We start from the raw sequence: 25,049 nt of genomic DNA, 5'->3' as shown, positions 1-25,049 counted from the left end.
TACTCGTTAGTGCGTAGTTTGGGTTTTCCAGCTCCATGCGCTGCATCTGTGCTCCCAAATAAACCTGCAGTGAATGAGACAAACTGAATTAATGGTCTAGATCAGAACCAAAGAACACTTCTGGACTGGAGAGGAGTTTGGATCTTACTGGCAGACTGGTCCTTCACGAGCACAACAACATGTTTGGGCTCAATTCATGAATGGTTTGTGTAAAAACATGCAGAAACACCTGCATGCTGAGTTAGTACGCCAGTGAGAGTCTGTCCAATGCACAAAACGCCACCTATCGTCAGTTTGTCTTCATGAAAATGCTACGTGGCGTTTGTCCACCTGAGAACCACAAACTGTGGGAGGAAAACATGCTACTTTCATAGCAAGTCCACAGACTAGGAAGATGTAGACTACAACCTTCTCCTGTATGAACACCTGAGATTGGTTGCTCTGACTGTGGACAGTGTGACTTGTGTATACATGCTGCCCACATCCGTGAGCTGCTTGGGTGGGCAGGGAGAGTTCCCAGGGGATAAAAGAGCCTTTTAACCGACCACCCCTGGTTCCCAAGGCCAGGCACCCAAGTGGCTCTGTCTTTTATTTAGGTGTGCCTGAGGAGGCACTGGGAGGTTCCCCCTTAGATGTGGGATGTATAACAGAAGATAAGCCTTACTGAATTGTCATGCAAATGTGTGAGGTTTGAACAAACACCAAGATTCATCAAGATGAAAAGGAGAGTGTGTAGTTTGTGAGTGTGAAGGTGTTGCACAGAGTTAAAACAGAGATTTCAAAAAGAAATCATCCACTGGAAACATCATTTGGCATATCTGACATTATTTTGTGCTTTTATGTCTCCATGTGTAAAAGGCTGACCAAAGAGACGCTCATATCAGCACCGCGGTGAGACATCAGGCTGCACTCAGAGGATGCAGCGCGCCTCAACACACTCTCACGCTGCTTATTACAACAAATACACAACCACTTCAAACTGTAGAACACAGACATTCACCAGAAAACAAGAATTCAAAGTCTGAAACAGGAGATTATTTCTTCTTAATTGCAGCACATGAACACGCTTGGCTACGTTTTAGAGTTCGAGTGTATGAAGCTGAAGGCGCATACGGCCAGAGAAGACAGTCCTGATCTCACATCACCAGAAGGAGTCATGGTGAGAAAGGATGTGACAGAAGGTCACGTCTGGACGTGAGGAAATGCTGGTTTCCAATGAAAGGCAGCGCTGTGTGTGATCAGTTTTTAAAAATAGATTAGAAAAAGAGGAGAAAAAAAAATAATTTGTCCTCGACATTTAACCATCCTAATGACATTTATACACATTCCATCCATTAGGGGCAATGGCCAGCCACAGTCCGGCATTCAACTCCAGATGTGGAGAAGCTGCCTTGCTCAGGGACAGAGAAAGCAGCAGATCCTAGATAAGCATGTGTTGACTGTGGCAGGAAACCCCCACAGACACGGAGAGATCATGCGAACTCCACACAGAAAGGACCAGGCGGGCAGTGATCCCACGTCCTTCTTGCTGTGAGGCACCAGTGCTAAGCACTAATCCACCGTGCCTCCCACATCACGATGTTCCAGTACTCAGTTGTTTTCCATGTACATTAGATCTGGATGAAGAGGCGTGTCACAGTAACTAAAGGGGATGAATTCATTTTGTTTTAACTTTACAGCCATTAAACTCATTTACATCCCGCTGTCTACATCACATTACCGCCTGCTACCAACTGCACATTTATTCTGAGTAAAACACTCGAAACGTTCTCCATCCCAAAGCACAAACGTTTGGACTGCCCACACAATTTAGTGCTGGTTATCTGTGATCTTAATAAATAAATCAGAGAAAAATTTCTTGGGCAAAAGTGCAGCATCAGCTGCACAGCAACGCAAAGTGAGAGAGACAGCACAAAAGACATAAAAAACATGAAGCTTAAATCAGCATTCAAAACCACACTCAACATGATCACTCCAACAATATGAAAAGCACACCCCCAAAACACAGTAACCATGGTTCAATGATTACTTACGTGACCTCAAGCATAAGGCGAGACATCTAGAACAAAAACGGCGTCGTTCAAAACTGGAAGTATTCCACCTTGCATGGCGTGATGCTATCTTAGACTATAATCATGCATTACTGGCTACAAAGTGGACCTATTACTCTGATTTGATCAACAAAAACAAGCATAACTCAAAGTTCTTGTTCCACACGGTGGCAACACTTATTTATGGACAACCACCTGTAGTTCGCTCTCCTTTTACAGCACAAGATTTCCTGGATTATTTGAGACGAAAGTAGACAACGTTAGGTTAAACATATCCCAGCATGCCTTAACCCAGCCACTACACCCTGCTACTGAGGTGGGCGCCACTACTGAGGTATTACCTAGATTTACAGAATTTGATAGTATCCCACTAGACATGCTGACGAAACTCATAACATCTACAAATTCACAACCTGTTTATTTGATCCTATACCAAAAAAAAAACTGTTTAAGGACCTGTGGTCCACTCTTGGGCCAACTGTGCTGGAAATTATTAATCTTTCTTTAACTTCTGGATCTGTTCCTAAATGTTTCAAATCTGCAGTGATTAAACCATTACTTAAGAAACCTAATCTTGACCCTAGTGTATTGAAAAAACTATCGGCTGATATAAAATCTATCATTTTTCTCTAAAATTCTGGAAAAAGTGGTGTCACGGCAGCTCGTAGACTATCTTACTGAGAATAATCTCTTTGAGCCACTGCAGTCTGCTTTTAGAAAATATCATTCCACAGTGACGGCTCTCACTAAAGTGGTGAATGATCGTCTGCTTACAGTGGATTCGGACACCACTATGGTTCTGTTGCTGTTAGATCTCAGTGCTGCATTTGATACCATGGATCATCATATTCTACTTGATTGGATGGAAAATCATTTTGGGATTACTGGGAGTGCCCTTGCATGGCTGACGTCATACTTGACCAGTCGTTCTCACTGTGTTTTGTACAGTAACACTACCTCTAACCTTAGTGACATGAAATTTGGGGTTCCACAGGGGTCAGTCTTAGGCCCCCTGCTTTTCTCCCTTTATATAGCACCCCTTGGGCACATATTGCGACATTTTGGGATTACCTTTCACTGCTATGCTGATGATACTCAGTTATACATGCCGATAACTGCTGCTAATCTTGTTCACATAAAATCCTTAGAAGATTGTCTTGTATCAGTGAGAAGCTGGATGTCTAGAAACTTCCTACTTTTAAACTCTGATAAGACTGAAATGATGGTTCTTGGTCCAGTGAGACATCGGCATCAATTTGATCAGTTAACACTCAGCCTAGGCACACTGACAACGTGAGGAACCTTGGGGTAATTTTTGATCTGACATTGTCCTTTGACCTCCACATTCGAGATATTATGAGGACTGCTTTCTTCCACCTGTGAAATATAGCAAAGATTCATCCCATCCTGTCTATGGCTGATGCTGAGACCCTGATCCATGTGTTTATCTCTTCTAGATTGGACTACTGCAATGTTCTATTTTCTGGTTTACCGCAGTCCAGCTTTAGAGAAGGTGATGGTTTAGTGGTTAAGGTGTTGGGCTTCAGACCAGAAGATCCTTGGTTCAAATCCCCGCCTGACTGGAAAATTGCTAAGGACCCGCGGGCAAGGTCTTTAATCCCCTATTGCTCCCGGTGTGTAATGAACGCCTTGTATGGCAGCACCCTGACATCGGGTGAATGTGAGGCATAATTGTACAAGCGCTTTGAGCGTCTGATGCAGATGGAAAAGCGCTATATAAATGCAGTCCATTTACCATTAGGGGTCTCCAACTGGTTCAAAATGTTGCTGCCAGACTCTGACAGGAAGCAGAAAGTTTGACCACATTACACCCATTTTTGGCGTCTTTTCACTGGCTTCCTGTCCCAGTGAGATCAGATTTTAAGGTTCTGTTACTAACCTTAAAATTGTTCATGGACTGGCACCTCCCTACCTAGCTGACCTAATTAAACCTTACGTACCAGCCTGAGCTCTGTGTTCTCAGGGTGCAGGACTACTTTGTGTCTCTAGGGTGAATAAAAAGTCTGTGGGTCACAGAGCTTTCTCTTATCGTGCCCCTGTTCTGCAGAATGATCTCCCTGCATCAATAAAACAGATTCTGTAGAGACTTTCAAGTCCAAAATTAAGACACTTATTTTCCCTTTCGTATGGCTAGCATACTGACAAAGTGTGAAACTATGCTTCCCATCTTTTTAAATTCATTTTATTTGTAACAGAACAGGTCTTGGCCTCAACTTTATCAAAATTTTGGGTCTGTGAGTGAAGCTTAGGGCTTGCGGCCTGCGATCACCTTAGCAAGTTCCGTTTTCCTGTTGATTTACTGCTGATGAATTATACCTTAGGTCTAGTTTGTTCTGGCCGACTGTTCCTTTCTTTTTCTCTCTGTCCGAGGTACGAAGGATGGACGGACTGTGACGTGGAAGACCTGAGGTGGGTGCTGCATGCTGCGGTCTTCATGTGAAGGTGATGCTTTCGTGGGAACAGGCCCAATGATGGCGTGAACGACTCCCATCTGTGGTGCTGACACCTGTGTGGACTTGTCATCTTCTTTATATTATTATGTTGTTTGAATTTCTATTTTCTGTTTCTTTAGCATTGTTAAACTTTGCAAAACCTTGTAACTGTTAGAATGACCCAAGCAGAGGGTCACCCCTCTGAGTCTGGTCTGCTTGAGGTTTCTTCCTCAAATCAGAGTTTTTTTTCTTACCACTGTCACCTGTGTTCTTACTCTGGGAGTTAGTAAGGTTAGACCTTCCTTGTGTGAAGTGCCTTGAGGCAACTTTGTTGTGATTTGGCGCTATGTAAATGAAAATAAATTAAACTGAACTGACCAAAATTGGACCAATGGCTATGACAAATGACACCGACTCCCCCAGTGGAAAAAAATTACATATATGTTAAAGGACAAAGAGCAAGAATTTGAAGACATTTGGAAGCCTTTTATTTCATTTGTTGGAGGGATATGAGCAGAAGAGGACTGGGTCTAGGACTGCTTAATTATATCAGAGACTTTTAAGGCAATTTCAATTTAATTAGCTTATAATGTGCCAAATCACAGCAAAAGCCATCTCAAGGCACCTTACATAAAACAATTCAACATAAAATTTAAATAATTAAAAATTAATTAAAAAATTTTTCAAATACATAATTAAAAACAGAAGTAAAATAATAAAACAGATAAAGTAAAAACTATCCATAAGAAAGAGAATAAAAATAGGTTTTGAGTCTTGACTTAAAATGTCCACAGACTCAGACTGCCTCACGGTCGCAGGAAGACTGTTCCACAGGCTGGGTGCACGATACGAAAAGGCTCTCTGACCTGCTGACTTCTTCTTCACCCTGGGAACACAGAGAAGTCCCACATCCTGCAACCGCAAAGCCCGGGCCGGCACGTAGAGTTCCACCAGATCAGCCAAATAAGATGGCGCCAGTCCGTGAACACTTTATAAGTCAATAGCAAAACCTTAAAATCTGCTCTCACAGAGACAGGGAGCCAGTGCAAAGACGCCAAAATGGGTGTGATATGTTCAGACCTTCTGCTACGTGTCAGAAGTCTGGCTGCAGCATTCTGAACCAGCTGAAGACCCCTGATTTTGGACTGCGGTAACCCTGAAAATAGAACATTGCAATAATCTAGTCTAGAAGAAACAAAAGCATGAATCAGGGTCTCAGCATCAGCCAGGACAGGATGGGGCGGATCCTCACTATATTTCGCAGATGGAAAAAAGCAGTCCTAGTAACATCCCTGATGTGGAGGTCAAAAGACAACGTGGGATCAAAAATTACCCCAAGGTTCCTCATTTTGTCCGTATGATGTATGACACAGGAACCCAGGCTGAGCGTCAGCTGGTCAGACTGATGCCGATGTCTCGCTGGACCAAGAACCATCATTTAAGTCTTATCAAACTTTAAAAGTAGGAAGTTACTAGACACCCTAGACATCCACAGAGGCTTTTAAAAGTGGGGACAAAGATTGCTACAAAGAGGCCAAGTACAGGTTTAGCAAGGAAATGGGCATTGCTAGATCACACTACTCTGAGAACATCCAGCAGCAGATCTCAGAGAATGATGCAGCCTCGGTGTGGAAAAGTTTTAGGCAGATTACCAATTACAAGCCTAAAACCCCCCACTTCACAGACAACCTTCAAACTGCAAACAGACTGAACGAGTTCTATTGTCGTTTTGATGGCCAGGTTAACAGCCCTCACACCTCCCTCCAGTCCCAGCAACATACCTAGCAACACATCCAGCATGGACATTCACTCTCCCACCTCCCCCACCCACCACACTTTAGTGGAACCCACAATATCAAGGACTTCCACCCCAGAGCCTCCCTCCTCTCTCCCTGCCCTCACAGCTCTGCATATTTATGAAGATGAGATGCGGAAAGCAGTTTAGGAATGTAAAAGCTCGCAAAGCTCCTGGGCCAGCGGTGTCTCACCTGCCACTCTGACACACTGTGCTAATGAGCTTGCCCCAGTGTTTACAGACATATTCAACTCCTCAGTGGAGGCTTGCCACATGCCTGACTGTTTCAAAACCTCCATCATTATTCCTGTTTCCAAGAAACCGAGGAACACTGGACTCAATGACTACAGACCGATGGCACTGACTTCTGTAGTCATGAAATCATGTGAGCGTCTGGTTCTGTTCCACCTCAAATCTCTCACGGTCTCCCTCTTGGACCCCTTGCAGTTTGCTTACAGAGCCAATAGGTCTGTGGATGACGCCATCAATCTGGCTTTGCACTTCGTTCTGCAGCATCTGGACTCCCCGGGAACCTACACTAGGATCCTGTTTGTGGACTTCAGCTCTGCCTTCAATACCATCCTCCCAGATCTTCTCCAGGCTAAGCTTTCCCAGATGAACATGCCTGATTCTACCTGCAGGTGGATTGCCAACTTCCTGAAGGATAGGAAGCAGCATGTGAGGCTGGGGAAGAATGTCTCAGACTCCCGGACCACCAGTATTGGTACTCCTCAGGGCTGTGTCCTCTCTCCTCTGCTTTTCTCCCTGTACACCAACTGCTCTACCTCTGATCACCAGTCTGTCAAGCTTATCAAGTTTGCAGATGACACCACCCTTATCAGACTCATCTCTGATGGGGATGAGTCCGCCTATAGGCTGGAGGTCGAACGACTGGTGTCCTGGTGCAGCTATAACAACTTGGTGCTGAACATCGAGAAGACAGTGGAGATTATTGTGGACTATAGGAAGAACACAGCCCTCTCCCCATCCTACCCTGGCAGACACCCCCATCACCATAGTGGACACCTTCTGTTTCCTAGGAATCACTCTAACCCAGGACCTCGGGTGGGAGTCCACTATTACTTCTGTTGTCAAGAAGGCCCAGCAGAGGATGTACTTCCTGCGGCAGTTGAAGAAATTCAACCTGCCAGCAAGGATTATGGTGCAGTTTTACACTGCCATCGAGTCCATCCTCACCACCTCCATCACCGTATGGTGTGCTGGAGGCACCACCAGGGACATACAGAGACTACAGCGCATTGTACGCTCTGCCGAGAAGGTGACTGGCTCCAACCTTCCATCTCTTCAACGAACCTGTACACCTCCAGGACACTGTGGCGCTCACGTCGGATCAGAGCCGATCCTTCTCACCCTGGATATAGCCTTTTTGACCTCCTCCCCTCAGGCAGGAGGCTACGGTCCCTTCGGAACCTCCCGCCATAAGAAAAGTTTTTTCCCCCTCTGCTGTTAGCCTCATCAACAAGAACTTTTAGAACTCTACATTGTTGCTATCACCATTTATCATCACCATTTATTTATCTTAGCTCATACATTCTGTAGATTGTAACATTGCTATAGTGTTAAGTTTTATTATATATTACTTGTTTTACTACTCTTTTTTAATTTAGCACCAAGTACCGCAGCAATTTCCTAATGTTGTGAACTTGTTCACTCATATGGCAATAAAACTTTTCTGATTCTGATTCAACTTCTCACTGATAGAAGACAGTCCTCCAGGGATTTTATGGGAATGAGATTTCCCACAGTTATTGGCATGTACAACTGAGTATCATCAGTGTAACAATGAAAGGCAATCCCAAAACTTCACAGTATATGCCCAAGGGGTGCCACATACAGGGAGAAAAGCAAGGGGCCAAACACGGATCCCTGTGGAACCCCCAATCTCATGTCACCAAGGTCAGAGGTAGTGCCATTCATTATACAAGACACACTGAGACAGATATGACGTCAACCAGGCAAGGGCACTTCCAGTAATCCCAAAAAAATTCTCCAACCCGTCGAGCAAAATATGTTGATCTACGGTATCAGGCAGTGGTTTGTTTTATTTTTCTTTTTGTTACTGTGCTTGAAGCACATGGTGCATAATTTTGGTTTTGTATTTATATTGTTTAAAAAATAAAAAATTAGTTAAGGAAACAAAATGAGCTTTCAGGGATGGATGCTCCTGTTTTGTCCCCATAGATCATGAAGACGCTGAATTTGGTGGCGAGGGAGCATTTTCTGGTGGTCCACGTCAATTTAAACACAAAAAAATAAAGAAAGAAAATGTCATCTTACAAAACTTTCCAGGAGAAGTCATGATGTTGTATGTGAATTATTCATAAAGCAGATAGATTTTTTAGCAAGAAGCAGCAGCAGAACATGCGAGTGCCGCAGTAACACCATGCTGCTGCAAGAGTGCCACATGGCCACCGTTAATGTAAACCCATGGGCACAATTTGGTGGGGGATAGGGGGGATATGTCCCCCCCCACCTTTTCAACCAGGGGGGACAGAATATGGTATGTCCCCCCCCACCTTCTGACATATATGTGTGTACTTGAAACATGCTATGCCAGTCTTATGTGCAAACCATGTCAGAATAGTATCTTTGTTTCTGTAAGTTTGTATTTTTAGCAGCACTGACTTGTTTACAACACCTGTTTCTTGTTTGTCACATTCAGAATTTTCTGGGACTGCATTTGCCCAGATTTGAAACCAAAAATATTTGCCTCAAGGGACTAGTGTCTACACATAAGTATCAATGGACCATATGCTAATTTACTAAATTCTGAAACTTAGAAAAGGAAATCAGAAAAGCTATCTGGGACCCAGTGGTGGGTACACTTCCGATAATCCGATAACAGATAATTATCAAAGATAATATTCTCTTTATCGGATTATCTTTTTAGATAACTTTAAAAACCATTATCGGACTAATTATCTTCTGATGAATTGTCCTCCAATAACTTTTAGACCGATAACGCAGTAAACCCAGCTGAACAACAGCAAACATTTTTAAAATCAGTTAAGACCTACTTGTTAAAAGTTTCCTAACAGATGTATATAGTTCTACCCTCGGCAAACAGTAGAGAGATACTTCCAGGAAAAACCACTCTACCTCTGCAGGTAAATGAGAACTAGTCACAAAAAAAACAAAAAAAAAAAAACATTTCCTTTAACACCATACTGATATGCTGGCAATATCACTCAAGTCATCCAGAGGCATACATTTTTAACTTATGGTTCAAATTTTAACAAAACTAATTTTGGACAAGTTATTTAAAATTACTGTCATGTCTGAAGTTTTATAAAGTGAAAATATCAGATATATGTTTTAGTTTTAAAATAATGTGCTAATTTTTAAGGTTTTGTGAGCACATGTTGAGCCCAGCAGTGCATTATGGGTAGGACAGGGTGTTCACGACAGGACAAATGCATTTCAGACACTCTGTTCAGGCTCCACGGACAGCAGCATTAAACTCTAGTACCTAAAACTCTCGTGAATATATTCTCTGGGTTTATAGACGTTATTGTGTTTGCGTTTGTTAATTCACGCATCTTAAATGTAGCAGACACGGATTATCTGGGATTTTGTTTTGTAAAGATTTCAAGGCCTCTACTGCCATCTACTGGCCAGTGGTGTTCATGGCAGTATTTGCCCTAAGTGCTAAGCGTCTGGGCACCAGTAGATGGCAGTGTTGTCAAATCGACACAAATCAAAGAAATGCTGCCTCATTGAGTCTTTTGTCGCTTCCAAAAGCGATCGTGGTGTTAAAACTCAAATTCAGCTTGTTAGTAGTTGCAAATGTACCAGAGACGACACTGGAATTTATCGGTTATCTGTAACTTACGATACATTTTTGGGTGGTTTATCGGTTTAATCTTATCAAAGATAACTTTTCAGTTATCTGATTATCTGTTATCGAAGTTAATTTTTTGGTTATCTGTGCCCACCACTGCTGGGACCCTCAGAAAGCCCATCTGCAATTATGCTTGATCTCCAAATCAGTCTATACAAGCGAAATTATGTTCAGTATGAGTGTTGTCATTAGTGCCACTTTGAAAATTAAATTCATAAGTAATTTATCCTAAACTTATGATCTGTTGTTTGTTCAAACTTATGCAAAAACAAATCTTGAGAAAAAAAAATACAGTATGTGATAGTTAATAATTATTAAGAGCCTGTTCTTTCATATTTATGAATACATTTTACCACATTGCAGTTGTTTTTTTTTAATGAGAACTCAACCTATCATTCTTTTTGAGTTCTACACATGTGGTGATACCTTATTTACACCAGAATGTTAATAAAATCAATGCTGGCTATTCTCAGAATAAAGTCCTTACATCCACAGTTTCAAATTGTATAAGTCAAATGGTGTCCCACTTTATGGTCTTCTCAAAACATTAAAATTACTGTTCCGGATGCTCAGAATGCATCTGAGCTTATCTAGAACCGTTGGCTTCAAGCGGCCTAAATGCGCCTTGGTGAAACCTTGTCATCATAGCAACCAAAGTAACTGATCAGAATTCCATTTATTGAAGGCATTTTAACTTGTATGTCCCGTGAAATGCCCGAGGCCAAGACTCTAATGGTCAAAATCACATCCTGAAGGTGAAGACAAAAGAAAAGCAATGAAATGAAACATTCATTAAAAACACTTCACACCATCCTGGACACATCTCTACCTTGATGTCGATTCCCCGCGCAGACGATGAGCTGTTGAAGAAGCGGGAAGGAATCTTAGACGCTAGGTGGGGTTCTTCCTGACCAAAACCAAGATTTAGGAGGATTTCCTCTGGATCCTCCTCGTACAAGTCCAGCAGCTCGGAAACACTGTGGACACACAGACTGCAGTCAGTCAGACTGAGGTGTGGCATCAACTCACTCACACCTGCCATCAGAATAATGTGCCAGGCTGTCAACACCTTTATGCCTGCTGGGACCTTGGACTTTAACATGAAGTTCAACAGCAACTGAATCCCTTATGGAGCCACCAGCTCCCATTCATGGAAATGTAAGGATACAAGTTGACTTCAGGATTCACACAACGCAAATCAGAACCAGAAAACCATCTGCACCGACACGCGCCGGCTCGGACCGACACCTGCCGGCTCCTTCCTCCCATCTTTTTTGTGAAAAGCCTTTTCAAACAAATACTTTGTTTCACATGATGAATATACAGAAAACTTACAATTTAAAAGTGAGTTGCTTAAAGGAAGGAGAGAAACATTAGAAGGTCCTAATTAAGAACCTGGAGTCAGCAGACTGTAAAGTCTATTGATCTTCAATAACCTTGAGCTGATTTAGACTGACTGGTTTAATTTGGTAAAGCTGTTCAACTCAACTCAAACTTTATTTACAGAGCACATTTAAACCAGCCGGGTATCGACCAAAGTGCTGTACACATTAAAAACAAGATAATCAATAAAATGCAGCAATTACAATAAAAAAAACTACTAAAATACACAGCAGTGCTATAAAATGAAACAAAACAGAATGAAATTAATTAAAATTTAAATTTTGCCAGATGCCCATTTAAACTTGATTAAAAACCAGGAAGAAAAGGCGTGTTTTTAAAACCCTTGATGGATCCCGCACATGTGCCAGGCAGGTTGTTCCAGAGCCTAGGGGGCACTGTCACCTTCAGTTTTTAACCTGATTTTTGGGGTGACCAGTAGCAGCTGTTGATCCAGGTCCGCCTGATGAGACGACCAACAGAGTCAGCTGAACAGAACCCTGAGATCAGCCCTCACATGAGAGATTTATTTTAGTCATCGTCTTCAAATATCTTTCTTCTAAGTAATGGACGCTTGAATATGTGCCTGATGACATCTTTTAAAAAAAGAAGAAACCGCGTCTGGCCGCAGCAGGGTGCAGGACTCCAGGACCGACCTGGACACAGTGCTGCTCTTCCCTGATCCAGTGGAGTTCATATGCTGCCGACTGTCTCTGTACTGAGTCCTCTTGTGATCCACCTGGGAGCCAAAACTGAGGAGACATACAAACAGACCAACATGTCATCGCACGTCTTCACCGGCGCCCATCAGCACCCAGACCGGAGCAAAAACTCACCCAGGTTCAGCTTCACGGTGACTGGACTGAAGGTGGTTGGCTGCAGACAAAAACAAACAAACATTCAAACTGTAGAGATTCTGAAAAGTTTCCACTAAAGCCCCTTTCACACCGGGGCTGCTTCGAGCTGCGTCGTGTGGCGTCATTACGATGCAGGAATGTCTGTGTCAGGGGTGCGCAGCGGGGGGGCAGAGAGGAGGTGAGGATGCACCCTGCACGTCCTTCTCTGCAGAGAGGAGTCAGAGTGCACAGTTTGTCTGCAGACAGACTGTGCACTCTGACTCTTCTTCTACTTTATTTATATTTGTTCTTGTGCTGAGCTGCAGGTCTGTGCTCTGAGTTCTGTTATAGTTTTTCTTCCTTTGACCGTGTGCTGCATGTACGCATGAACAAACCGTCCGTGTGTAAATGTGGAGATGTCTGGAGTTATACTTGATGTGGACATGTCCTGTCTCTGGCAATCAGTCTGTGAGCAGGACTTATGTCCTTTTTTGTCCTTTTATTTAACACAGTGATGAGAGAGTTTGAGGGGAGAGTGAGGAGCTGCACCAGACAGACAGCTTTTCTTTTTTTCCATTTAATTGTTCACAAGTACGCGTGAACGAATCGTCCGTGAGTGGACTGGAGATGTCCGGACTTTTTACTGGATGTGGACATGTCCTGTCTCTGGCAATCAGTATGTGAGTAGGACTTTTATGGACTTTATTTAAAAACAGTTGTGAGAGAATTTAAGAGCGAGGAGCAGCAGCAGTCAGCTTTTTTTCTGTGCTCTTTTTGAGCGTGTAGTTTTACTGCATTGTGTACACGCTATAAAAATCCTGTGTGATTTATACTTCAGGAACAATGGAACACAGCAGGAATCATAAATTGGCAACAGGTAATGTTGTATTGTGAGGGTGTGGCTTCCAGTCATGTTGAGTACCGTCGCGTTGCCCTGACTTGCGTTGAAACTACTTCCTTTCTGCATCCTGTGCTCGACGCAGAAAAAAAATTAAACATGTTTAAAATTAAAAAATTAAACATGTTTAATTTTTGCCATCTGATTCACTTCGTCCTCTGCGTCCCTCACGCTGTTGTGGCGTTGAGCTACATCGTCTCAGCACTGGGTTGCTTCCACGTGGCGTCATCATGACGCTGCACGACCCAACTCGATCCTAAACACAGATCTGCCTTGTGTCCTGGGTTGTAACCACCCACCTCCACCTCCATCCAATGATCTGCTGTAACCAGGAGAAATTTGAGCATCCAGTTTCTGGGGTCCTGAACCCTGAGACTCCTGTGTCTTGGATCACGTCCACAGAAACTCACCAAATGGACTAAATGTCCCTCAGTGTCAGTGATCCTCCTCATCCGAGTCTCACTAAGTAACGGTTCATTGGACCCAAAGATCCTCCACACAGACCTGGGACCAAAGACATCCAGTGCTCACCTTAGGACACAGGTTAGAGTCCAAGGCTGACACCCAGACAGTAGTCGTGTTGATTCTGTCAGTTATTGATCACTCCTGACATTTGATCACATCTGATTGAGCATATGCTTTGATGCATGATTGGTTGGCTCTCACTGCGGTATTGTATCACTTCCTGTTCCGGAGCACAGCAGTGTTTTGCTGTATCTGTTAGCTGTTTAATCTGCGCAGTTAGATTGATCTAGTTAACTAGATAACGATTTGTTTCCCAGTGTAATCTTTACGTGCCTTAACTAAAGCACTCCCTCTGCTGAATCACCTCTAAATTATTTACACATTATTCACTTTGCGTGTTTTTAGGAATCCGCTAGCTTAGCACAGCTACTAGCTCTTAGCCGGTTTAGAATGGCGGCTTCTCCTGTCTCTCCAGCACTTTTCTGCTCTGGGTGTGAAATGTTTAGTTATTCCTCGGCCTCCTTTAGCAGTAATGGTTCTTGTAATAAGTGTAGCTTATTCGTAGCTTTGGAGGCCAGGCTGGGCGAATTGGAGACTCGGCTCCGCACCTTGGAAAATCCTACAGCTAGCCAGGCCCCTGTAGTCGGTGCAGACCAAGGTAGCTTAGCCGCCGTTAGTTCCCCTCCGGCAGATCCCGAGCAGCCGGGAAAGCAGGCCGACTGGGTGACTGTGAGGAGGAAGCGTAGTCCTAAACAGAAGGCCCGTGTACACCACCAACCCGTTCACATCTCTAACCATTTTTCCCCACTCGGCGACACACCCGCCGAGGATCAAACTCTGGTTATTGGCGACTCTGTTTTGCGAAATGTGAAGTTAGCGACACCAGCAACCATAGTCAATTGTCTTCCGGGGGCCAGAGCAGGCGACATTGAAGGAAATTTGAAACTGCTGGCTAAGGCTAAGCGTAAATTTGGTAAGATTGTAATTCACGTCGGCAGTAATGACACCCGGTTACGCCAATCGGAGGTCACTAAAATTAATATTGAATCGGTGTGTAACTTTGCAAAAACAATGTTGGACTCTGTAGTTTTCTCTGGGCCCCTCCCCAATTGGACCGGGAGTGACATGTTTAGCTGCATGTTCTCCTTGAATTGCTGGCTGTCTGAGTGGTGTCCAAAAAATGAGGTGGGCTTCATAGATAATTGGCAAAGCTTCTGGGGAAAACCTGGTCTTGTTACGAGAGACGGCATCCATCCCACTTTGGATGGAGCAGCTCTCATTTCTAGAAATCTGGCCAATTTTCTTAAATCCTCCAAACCGTGACTATCCAGGGTTGGGACCAGGAAGCAGAGTTGTAGTCTTACACACCTCTCTGCAGCTTCTCTCCCCCTGCCATCCCCTCATTACCCCATCCCCGTAGAGACGGTGCCTGCTCCCAGACCACCAATAACCAGCAAAAATCTATTTAACATAAAAATTCAAAAAGAAAAAATAATATAGCACCTTCAACTGCACCACAGACTAAAACAGTTAAATGTGGTCTATTAAACATTAGGTCTCTCTCTTCTAAGTCCCTGTTAGTAAATGATATAATAATTGATCAACATATTGATTTATTCTGCCTTACAGAAACCTGGTTACAGCAGGATGAATATGTTAGTTTAAATGAGTCAACACCCCCGAGTCACACTAACTGCCAGAACGCTCGCAGCACGGGCCGAGGCGGAGGATTAGCAGCAATCTTCCACTCCAGCTTATTAATTAATCCAAAACCCAGACAGACCTTTAATTCATTTGAAAGCTTGACTCTTAGTCTTGTCCATCCAAATTGGAAGTCCCAAAAACCAGTTTTATTTGTTGTTATCTATCGTCCACCTGATCGTTACTGTGAGTTTCTCTGTGAGTTTTCGGACCTTTTGTCTGACTTAGTGCTTAGCTCAGATAAGATAATTACAGTGGGCGATTTTAACATCCACATAGATGCTGAGAATGACAGCCTCAACACTGCGTTTAATCTATTGTTAGACTCGATTGGCTTTGCTCAAAATGTAAATGAGTCCACCCACCACTTTAATCATACCTTAGATCTTGTTTTGACTTATGGTATAGAAATTGAAGACTTAACAGTATTCCCTGAAAACCCCCTTCTCTCTGATCATTTCTTAATAACATGTACATTTACTCTGATGGACTACCCAGCAGTGGGGAATAAGTTTCATTACAGTAGAAGTCTTTCAGAAAGCGCTGTAACTAGGTTTAAGGATATGATTCCTTCTTTACGTTCTCCAATGCCATATACCAACACAGTACAGAGTAGCTACCTAAACTCTGTGAGAGAGATAGATTATCTCGTCAATAGTTTTATATCCTCATTGAGGACAACTTTGGATGCTGTAGCTCCTCTGAAAAAGAGAGCCTTAAATCAGAAGTGCCTGACTCCGTGGTATAACTCAAACTCGCAGCTTAAAGCAGATAACACGTAAATTGGAGAGGAAATGGCGTCTCACTAATTTAGAAGATCTTCACTTAGCCTGGAAAAAGAGTCTGTTGCTCTATAAAAAAGCCCTCCGTAAAGCTAGGACATCTTTCTACTCATCACTAATTGAAGAAAATAAGAACAACCCCAGGTTTCTTTTCAGCACTGTAGCCAGGCTGACAAAGAGTCAGAGCTCTATTGAGCAGAGTATTCCTTTAACTTTAACTAGTAATGACTTCATGACTTTCTTTGCTAATAAAATTTTAACTATTAGAGAAAAAATTACTCATAACCATCCCAAAGACATATCGTTATCTTTGGCTGCTTTCAGTGATGCCAGTATTTGGTTAGACTCTTTCTCTCTGATTGTTCTGTCGGAGTTATTTTCATTAGTTACTTCCTCCAAACCATCAACATGTCTATTAGACCCCATTCCTACCAGGCTGCTCAAGGAAGCCCTATCATTAATTAATGCTTCGATCTTAAATATGACCAATCTGTCTTTATTAGTTGGCTGTGTACCACAGGCTTTTAAGGTGACAGTAATTAAACCATTACTTAAAAAGCCATCACTTGACCCAGCTGTCTTAGCTAATTATAGGCCAATCTCCAACCTTCCTTTTCTCTCAAAAATTCTTGAAAGGGTAGTTGTAAAACAGCTAACTGATCATCTGCAGAGGAATGGTCTATTTGAAGAGTTTCAGTCAGGTTTTAGAATTCATCATAGTACAGAAACAGCATTAGTGAAGGTTACAAATGATCTTCTTATGGCCTCAGACAGTGGACTCATCTCTGTGCTTGTTCTGTTAGACCTCAGTACTGCTTTTGATACTGTTGACCATAAAATTTTATTACAGAGATTAGAGCATGCCATAGGTATTAAAGGCACTGCGCTGCGGTGGTTTGAATCATATTTATCTAATAGATTACCATTTGTTCATGTAAATGGGGAATCTTCTTCACAGACTAAGGTTAATTATGGAGTTCCACAAGGTTCTGTGCTAGGACCAATTTTATTCACTTTATACATGCTTCCCTTGGGCAGTATTATTAGACAGCATTGCTTAAATTTTCATTGTTACGCAGATCAGTGATTTTCAACCTTTTTTGAGCCGCGGCACCCACGTGCGGTACAGATATGACTATAGTCATAGAGCTGTATATAAGAACTAGAGAGCGCAGTCCCATTGCTGCACACTAAACGAAAACATCCCTTCATGGACAGCGACATGACGTCTCCTAACCGGGCAAAATATTGGTGAAGTACCCGGATGTTAATGCATTTTCAATGGAGATTCGCGACTGAACACACTCAGAAAAATGCTCACAAAATACGTGTTAAAATGCCATTTTGTCCAGGATATCGAGCCAGTAAAATTAAATTACATTAAATTATGTCAGGAAAGTATTAAACTTACTCTGACACTCACACATTCTCAAATATTAGTGCTGAAAGTTACACAGATCTGTGCTGATAAGCTCCGCTGCTCGGCTGAGGTGCTGCTGTTCAACGCAGCGCGGCTCCTAAAACCATTAAAATACATTTATATATATTATATTTTTACACAATTATCCTTTATTGACCGAGTTTCATTCATGAAGTCAGCGGTGTGTGTGTGCACATCACTGTGTGTGTGGCAGCACAGCGCAGGTCATTAATCTCATTATTTTAAGGTGCAAAAAAAAAAAAAAAAAAAAAACTCCCCAGTCTTGTCGAACAATTTTTAGTCACTAACGACAAGAATTTTAACTAGACATTGGTCTAGCAGTGGAAAATATCAACTAGACATAAGTGAAATTAATGATCCGTGTCATCGGGCGACACAGGTACGGCAGGAAACATACAACTGTTTATCATCCAAATATCACGGACAAAGTGACAACAATAACCAAAACCACTTACTTATGGAAGGAAATATTGTCTCCCTTGTTCCTCCGTTTGTGACTTTGCCAACATGCGCAGCTTTCCGACATATCCCACCTGTTTCTGGACGAGACTAAGTGAACTTCTATGCACACAAATCACTAACTTGCCTGGATTTAAAATGGTGATCACGCCTCCTTGTCGGCACACAGCTCAGCGCTACTGCACGCTTTGCTGCCATCTACTGGAATAAAAGAGCATTACACCATCTGCCACACTATTACAGCACATACACCCGATAATGGTGATATTTGATAATTGCCCACGGCACCCCTGACGATCGATCACGGCACCCCGGTTGAGAATCACTGACGCAGATGATACTCAGCTTTATCTATCCATGAAGCCAGAGGACACACACCAATTAGCTAAATTGCAGGATTGTCTTACAGACATAAAGACATGGATGACCTCTAATTTCCTGCTTTTAAATTCAGATAAAACTGAAGTTATTGTACTTGGCCCCACAAAACTTAGAAACATGGTGTCTAACCAGATCCTTACTCTGGATGGCATTACCCTGACCTCTAGTAATACTGTGAGAAATCTTGGAGTCATTTTTGATCAGGATATGTCATTCAATGCGCATATTAAATAAATATGTAGGACTGCTTTTTTGCATTTGCGCAATATCTCTAAAATTAGAAAGGTCTTGTCTCAGAGTGATGCTGAAAAACTAATTCATGCATTTATTTCCTCTAGGCTGGACTATTGTAATTCATTATTATCAGGTTGTCCTAAAAGTTCCCTGAAAAGCCTTCAGTTAATTCAAAATGCTGCAGCTAGAGTACTGACGGGGACTAGAAGGAGAGAGCATATCTCACCCATATTGGCCTCTCTTCATTGGCTTCCTGTTAATTTTAGAATAGAATTTAAAATTCTTCTTCTTACTTATAAGGTTTTGAATAATCAGGTCCCATCTTATCTTAGGGACCTCATAGTACCATATCACCCCAATAGAGCGCTTCGCTCTCAGACTGCAGGCTTACTTGTAGTTCCTAGGGTTTGTAAGAGTAGAATGGGAGGCAGAGCCTTCAGCTTTCAGGCTCCTCTCCTGTGGAACCAGCTCCCAATTCAGATCAGGGAGACAGACACCCTCTCTACTTTTAAGATTAGGCTTAAAACTTTTCTTTTTGCTAAAGCTTATAGTTAGGGCTGGATCAGGTGACCCTGAACCATCCCTTAGTTATGCTGCTATAGACGTAGACTGCTGGGGGGTTCCCATGATGCACTGAGTGTTTCTTTCTCTTTTTGCTCTGTATGCACCACTCTGCATTTAATCATTAGTGATTAGGCGCTATATAAAAAAATTGATTGATTGATCTCTGCTCCCCTCCACAGCATGTCTTTTTCCTGATTCTCTCCCTCAGCCCCAACCAGTCCCAGCAGAAGACTGCCCCTCCCTGAGCCTGGTTCTGCTGGAGGTTTCTTCCTGTTAAAAGGGAGTTTTTCCTTCCCACTGTAGCCAAGTGCTTGCTCACAGGGGGTCGTTTTGACCGTTGGGGTTTTACATAATTATTGTATGGCCTTGCCTTACAATATAAAGCACCTTGGGGCAACTGTTTGTTGTGATTTGGCGCTATATAAATAAAATTGATTGATTGATTGATTGATTGATTAAATGATGGAAATCGTTTTTATTGCTGTAATTAATGTTACCACTGCCATTTGTTGAAACAAGAGGGGCAGAGCCTGGAGGACTGGAGCCGCTTCCATTGGTCTGTCCGATGATTGACAGCTGGGTCTTCTGCTGCTGAGACTTGATCCTCTTTGCATGACAACTTCAGGGTTAGGGTCCAGCTCAGGGTCAGGATCGGGGTAAAGGTGTCACTCAGTGAAGCTCAGTCCATAAGGTTGTTAATGGGAGGCTAAAGTCAAGATGTTGTTGGTCTGATCCTAAACATGAGCTCTGGCTTTTCAGAAGCCGCTCTTGTGTGTGTTTGCATGACACATTCCACACAGGTGTGCATGTGTTCGTGAGTGTGTGTGTGTGTGTGTGTGTTCGTGAGTGTGCGTGTCACACCTGTGCCACTGTTGACTTATCTTTAAAAACAACACAGCAGAGTATGCGGCGGAGCTCTGCATGGCGAATGACTTCAGGGAAACCGTATTTTCACAGTCTCCACTTTCTGTCAGGTTACAAAGGCTCGTCCCATCAAAATCTAAACAGCACCATGAACTCAGCCACGTGCCATCTAACGGGTTCCGGTGCTTCCTGTCACTGTGCGGCTTTCTCATGAGAGGACGTCCTAAAGTTAATGGGTTCTCTGAAGCTGCAGCCGTGGTTCTGGGCTTCAGGAACTGAATGTGGAGTATCTGCACTGACCTTCAGCTCCCAGTGAAAGGTCATCCTCAAAGCTGCAGCCGGTCCTCGGCGCTCCTGTTCACACACCAGGACCAGATTCACTGGTTAACCACAAAAACCTGATCCTGAACCAGAGTCAAAAATCACACACAGGTAACCGGTCTCACCTCTATTGGGAGATGAAGGTCTGATCATCCAGAGATGCTCGAGGGGAGTTCCTGAAGAACCCACACAAACAACCCGACCGTCACAAACACTGGGAAAACAAAACCACACCCACCGCCACGCAAACAAACCCGACCGTCCAACACTGGGAAAAACAAAAACCACACCCACCGCCACGCAAACAACCGACCGTCACAACACTGGGGAAAACAAACAACCACACCCAGCACCACGCAAACCCAACGACCGTCACAACACTGGAAAACAAAAACCACACCCAGCACCACGCAACAACCGACCGTCACAACACCGGGAAAAACAAAAACCACAGCCACCGCAACGCAAACAACCGACCGTCACAACACCAGGAAAACCAAAAACCACCGCCACCGCAATGCAAAACAACCGCACGTCACAACACTGGGAACAAACAAAAACCACACCCAGCGCCACGTAAACAAACTAACTGTCACAACACCAGAAAAAAAGACAACAATTTCCACAACACAAACAACCAACCGCCACAACACCAGACAAAAAAAACAACCACCGGCACCCAAACAACCGACCATCACAACACCACAAAAACAATAACCACACCCACCGCCACCCAAACAACTGACCATCACAACACCAGACAAAAAGGCAATCACTACAACACAAACAACCGACCGTCACAACACCAGATAAAAAAAGACAAGAACCACCGCCATGCAAACAACCGACCGTCACAACACCAAAAAAAAAAACAATATCCACAAACAAACAACCGCCACCACCAAAAAAAACAAACAACCACCGCCACCCAAACAACCGACCATCACAACAGTTGACATAAAGACAATAATCACTGCAACACAAACAACCGACCCTCACAACACCAGATAAAAAAAAAAAAGACAACAACCACCGCCACGCAAACAACCGACTGTCACAACACCAAAAAAAAGACAACAACCACCTCCACACTAACAACCAACTGTCACAACACCAGGAAAACAAAAACCAAACCCGCTGTCATGCAAACAACCAAACCCTGGTCCAGAGGTTCAAACCCCATCTGACTTTAAGTTCTTATCTAGCCTTAAAATAATTCATCTCATTGTTCAGTCTTTTACCTAAAACTGACCAAGTTAGAATCTGGGTGAAGTCAACAGGAGCAGATATAGTTGTTATTTCTGAAACTTGGCTAAACAAATCTGTATCTGATAATGATGTTTGCATAAATGGTTTTCAAATCTATCATGCTGACAGATCAGCTAAAGGTGGGGGATTGTCATTTATATTAACTCATCCCTCCATGTAAATTTGTTACAAGCTGAATTCCCTTCTAAACCATTTGAACTTTTACTGTTAAGGATTGAACTTGGCAAGGGTTTATATGTAAATGTGGGATGTTATAGGCCTCCTTCTGCCACCTCAAATGCACTTCAGTCACTAAAGGATTTTTTTTATTTAAGCTTGATTCAAATTAAATTATACTAATTGGAGACTTAAACTGAGACTGGCTTAGTCCTAATTCTGATGATTTCAACACTGTATGTGATCAATTAAATTTAACACAATTAATTGTATCCCCTACTCATCCAAATAATAAGTGTCCTGATTGATTTGATTTTAATAAATGCCCCACATAAGAGGAGGAGAATGTTTCCACAAACAGCAGGAGAAGAAGAAAACTAGAAAGGTGGAAATGAGAGTGGGGACTTTGAATGTTGGTAGTATGACTGGTAAAGGGAGAGAGCTGGCTGATATGATGGAGAGGAGAAAGGTAGACATATTGTGTGTGCAAGAGACCAAGTGGAAGGGAAGTAAGAGCAGGAGCATCGGCGGATGGTTCAAGTTGTAGTACCATGGTGAGGACAGGAAGAGAAATGGTGTTGGGGTCATTTTAAAGGAAGAGTATGTTAAAAGTGTGTTGGAGGTTAAGCGAGTGTCTGACAGGGTGATGAGTGTGAAGTTGGAAATTGAAGGAGTGATGATGAATATCATCAATGCATATGCCCCACAGGTAGGTTGTGAGATGAAAGAGTGTGTTAGATGAGGTGGTGGAGAGTGAACCCAAGCATGAAAGAGTGGTGATAGGAGCGGACTTCAATGGGCATGTTGGTGAAGGGAACAGAGGTGATGAGGAAGTAATGGGTAGATATGGTATCAAGGATAGGAATGTGGAAGGACAGATGGGAGTCGATTTTGCAAAAAGGATGGAAATGGCTGTGGTGAATACCTACTTTAAGAAAAGGGAGGAGCACAGGGTAACATAAGAGTGGAGGAAGGTGCACACAGGTGGACTACATTCTTTATAGGAGATGCAAGCTAAAAGAAATCAGAGTGTAAGGTGGTGGCAGGAGAGAGTGTTGTTAGACAGCATAGGATGGTTGTTTGTTGGATGACTTTAGAGGTAAAGAAGAAGAAGAGAGTGAGAGCTCAACAAAGGATCAGATGGTGGAAGCTGAAGGAGGAAGACTGTTGTGAAATTTAGCGAGCAGGTGAGAGAAGCACTGGTTGGAGGGGAAGCAATTTTGTTGAACTGTAAAAGTACTGCAGATGTTGTGAGGAAGACAGCTCGGACAGTACTGGGTGTGACATCTGGACAGTGGAAGGAAGACAAGGAGACTTGGTGGTGGAATGAAGAGGTCCAGGAAAGCATAAGGAGAAAGATGTTGGCGAAAAAGTTTTGGGACAGTCGGTGAGATGAAGAAAGTAGACAGGAGTACAAGGAGATGCGGCGTAAGGCGAAAAGAGAAGTGGCAAAAGCGAAGGAAAAGGCATATTACGAGCTGTACAAGAAGTTGAATAGTAAGGAAGGAGAAAAGGACTTCTATCGATTGGCCAGACAAAGGGACAGAGCTGGAAAGGATGTGCAGCAGGTTAGGGTGGTAAAAGATGCACATGGTAATGTGCTGACAAGTGAGGAGTGTGTGCTGAGAAGGTGGAGGGAATATTTTGAAGAGCTGATGAATAAAGAAAATGAGCGAGAGAAAAGGCTGGATGATGTGGTGAGAGCAAATCAGGAAGTACAAGAGATTAGTAAGGAAGAAGTGAGGGCTGCTATGAAGAGTGGAAAGGCAGTTGGTCCAGATGACATTCCAGTGGAGGCATGGAAATGTCTAAGAGAGATGGCAGTAGAGTTTCTAACTAGATTGTTTAATAAAATCTTGTAAAGTGAGAGCATGCCTGAGGAGTGGAGACGAAGTGTGCTGGTTCCTATTTTCAAGAACAAGGGTGATGTGCAGAGCTGCAGTAACTACAGAGGCATAAAGCTGATCAGCCACAGCATGAAGTTATGGGAAAGAGTAGTAGAAGCTAGGCTTAGAAAACAGGTGAACATCTGTGAGCAGCAATATGGTTTCATATCGAGAAAGAGCACTACAGATGCAATGTTTGCTCTGAGAATACTGTTGGAGAAGTACAGAGAAGGACAGAAAGAGTTACACTGTGTGTTTGTGGACTTAGGAAAAGCTTATGATAGGGTGCCAAGAGAAGAGCTGTGGTATTGTTTGAGGAAGTCTGGAGTGGCAGAGAAGTATGTTAGGGTAGTGCAGGACATGTACAAGAATAGTGTGACAGCGGTGAGATGCGCAGTCGGAATGACAGACTCATTCAAGGTGGAGGTGGGATTACACCAAGGATCAGCTCTGAGTCCTTTCTTGTTTGCAGTGGTGATGGACAGGTTGACAGATGAGATCAGACAGGAGTCCCCATGGACTATGATGTTTGCAGATGACATTGTGATCTGCAGTGACAGTAGAGAGCAAGTTGAGTCTAGTCTGGAGAGGTGGAGATATGTTTTGGAGAGAAGGGGAATGAAAGTCAGTAGAAGCAAGAATGAGTACATGTGTGTGAATAAGAGGGAGCCCAGTGAAATAGTGCAGTTACAAGGAGTAGAAGTGGTGAAAGTAGATGAGTTTAAATATTTGGGGTCAACTGTTCAAAGTGATGGAGAGTGTGGTAGGGAGGTGAAGAAGAGAGTGCAGGCAGGGTGGAGTGGGTGGAGAAAGGTGGCAGGAGTGATTTGTGACCGAAGAATATCAGCAAGAGTGAAGGAGAAAGTTTACAAGACAGTAGTGAGACCAGCTATGTTGTACGGCTTAGAGACGGTGACACTAACAAAAAGACAGGAGGCAGAGCTGGAGGTGGCAGAGCTGAAGATGTTGAGATTCTCTTTGGGAGTGACAAGAATGGACAAGATTAGGAATGAACATATCAGAGGGACAGCTCAGGTGGGACGGTTTGGAGACAAAGTCAGAGAGGCGAGATTGAGATGGTTTGGACATGTGCAGAGGAGGGTCCCAGGGTATATAGGGAGAAGGATGCTGAGGATGGAGCCACCAGGCAGGAGGAGAAGAGGGAGGACATGCAGGTGGTTGGTGAGACAGAGGAAGATACAGAGGACAGGGTGAGATGGAAATGATTGATCTGCTGTGGCGCCCCCTAAT

At 43.2% G+C, this 25,049-nt stretch overlaps 1 protein-coding gene across 2 annotated transcripts in view; it reads right to left on the bottom strand.

Annotated features, from left to right (window-relative positions):
- The window catches only part of itprid2 (ITPR interacting domain containing 2), a 115,076-nt gene that overhangs the window by 38,133 nt on the left and 51,894 nt on the right, over positions 1-25,049 (bottom strand). Inside the window, exons 5-10 of one of the 2 annotated variants that reach the window (XM_034186303.1) lie at positions 20,613-20,661; positions 20,467-20,520; positions 12,378-12,417; positions 12,198-12,293; positions 10,991-11,138; positions 4-64 (exon numbers count right to left, since the gene is read on the bottom strand). In XM_034186303.1, the coding sequence (XP_034042194.1) occupies positions 4-64; positions 10,991-11,138; positions 12,198-12,293; positions 12,378-12,417; positions 20,467-20,520; positions 20,613-20,661 (448 nt within the window). The remainder of the gene's footprint in view (positions 1-3; positions 65-10,990; positions 11,139-12,197; positions 12,294-12,377; positions 12,418-20,466; positions 20,521-20,612; positions 20,662-25,049) is intronic. The other variant, XM_034186304.1, reaches the window with a different exon arrangement.

The sequence above is a fragment of the Thalassophryne amazonica genome, chromosome 14 (genome assembly GCF_902500255.1).
Source record: "Thalassophryne amazonica chromosome 14, fThaAma1.1, whole genome shotgun sequence".
Taxonomy (NCBI): Eukaryota; Metazoa; Chordata; class Actinopteri; order Batrachoidiformes; family Batrachoididae; genus Thalassophryne; species Thalassophryne amazonica.
This window is presented reverse-complemented; position numbering and strand designations above follow the sequence as displayed.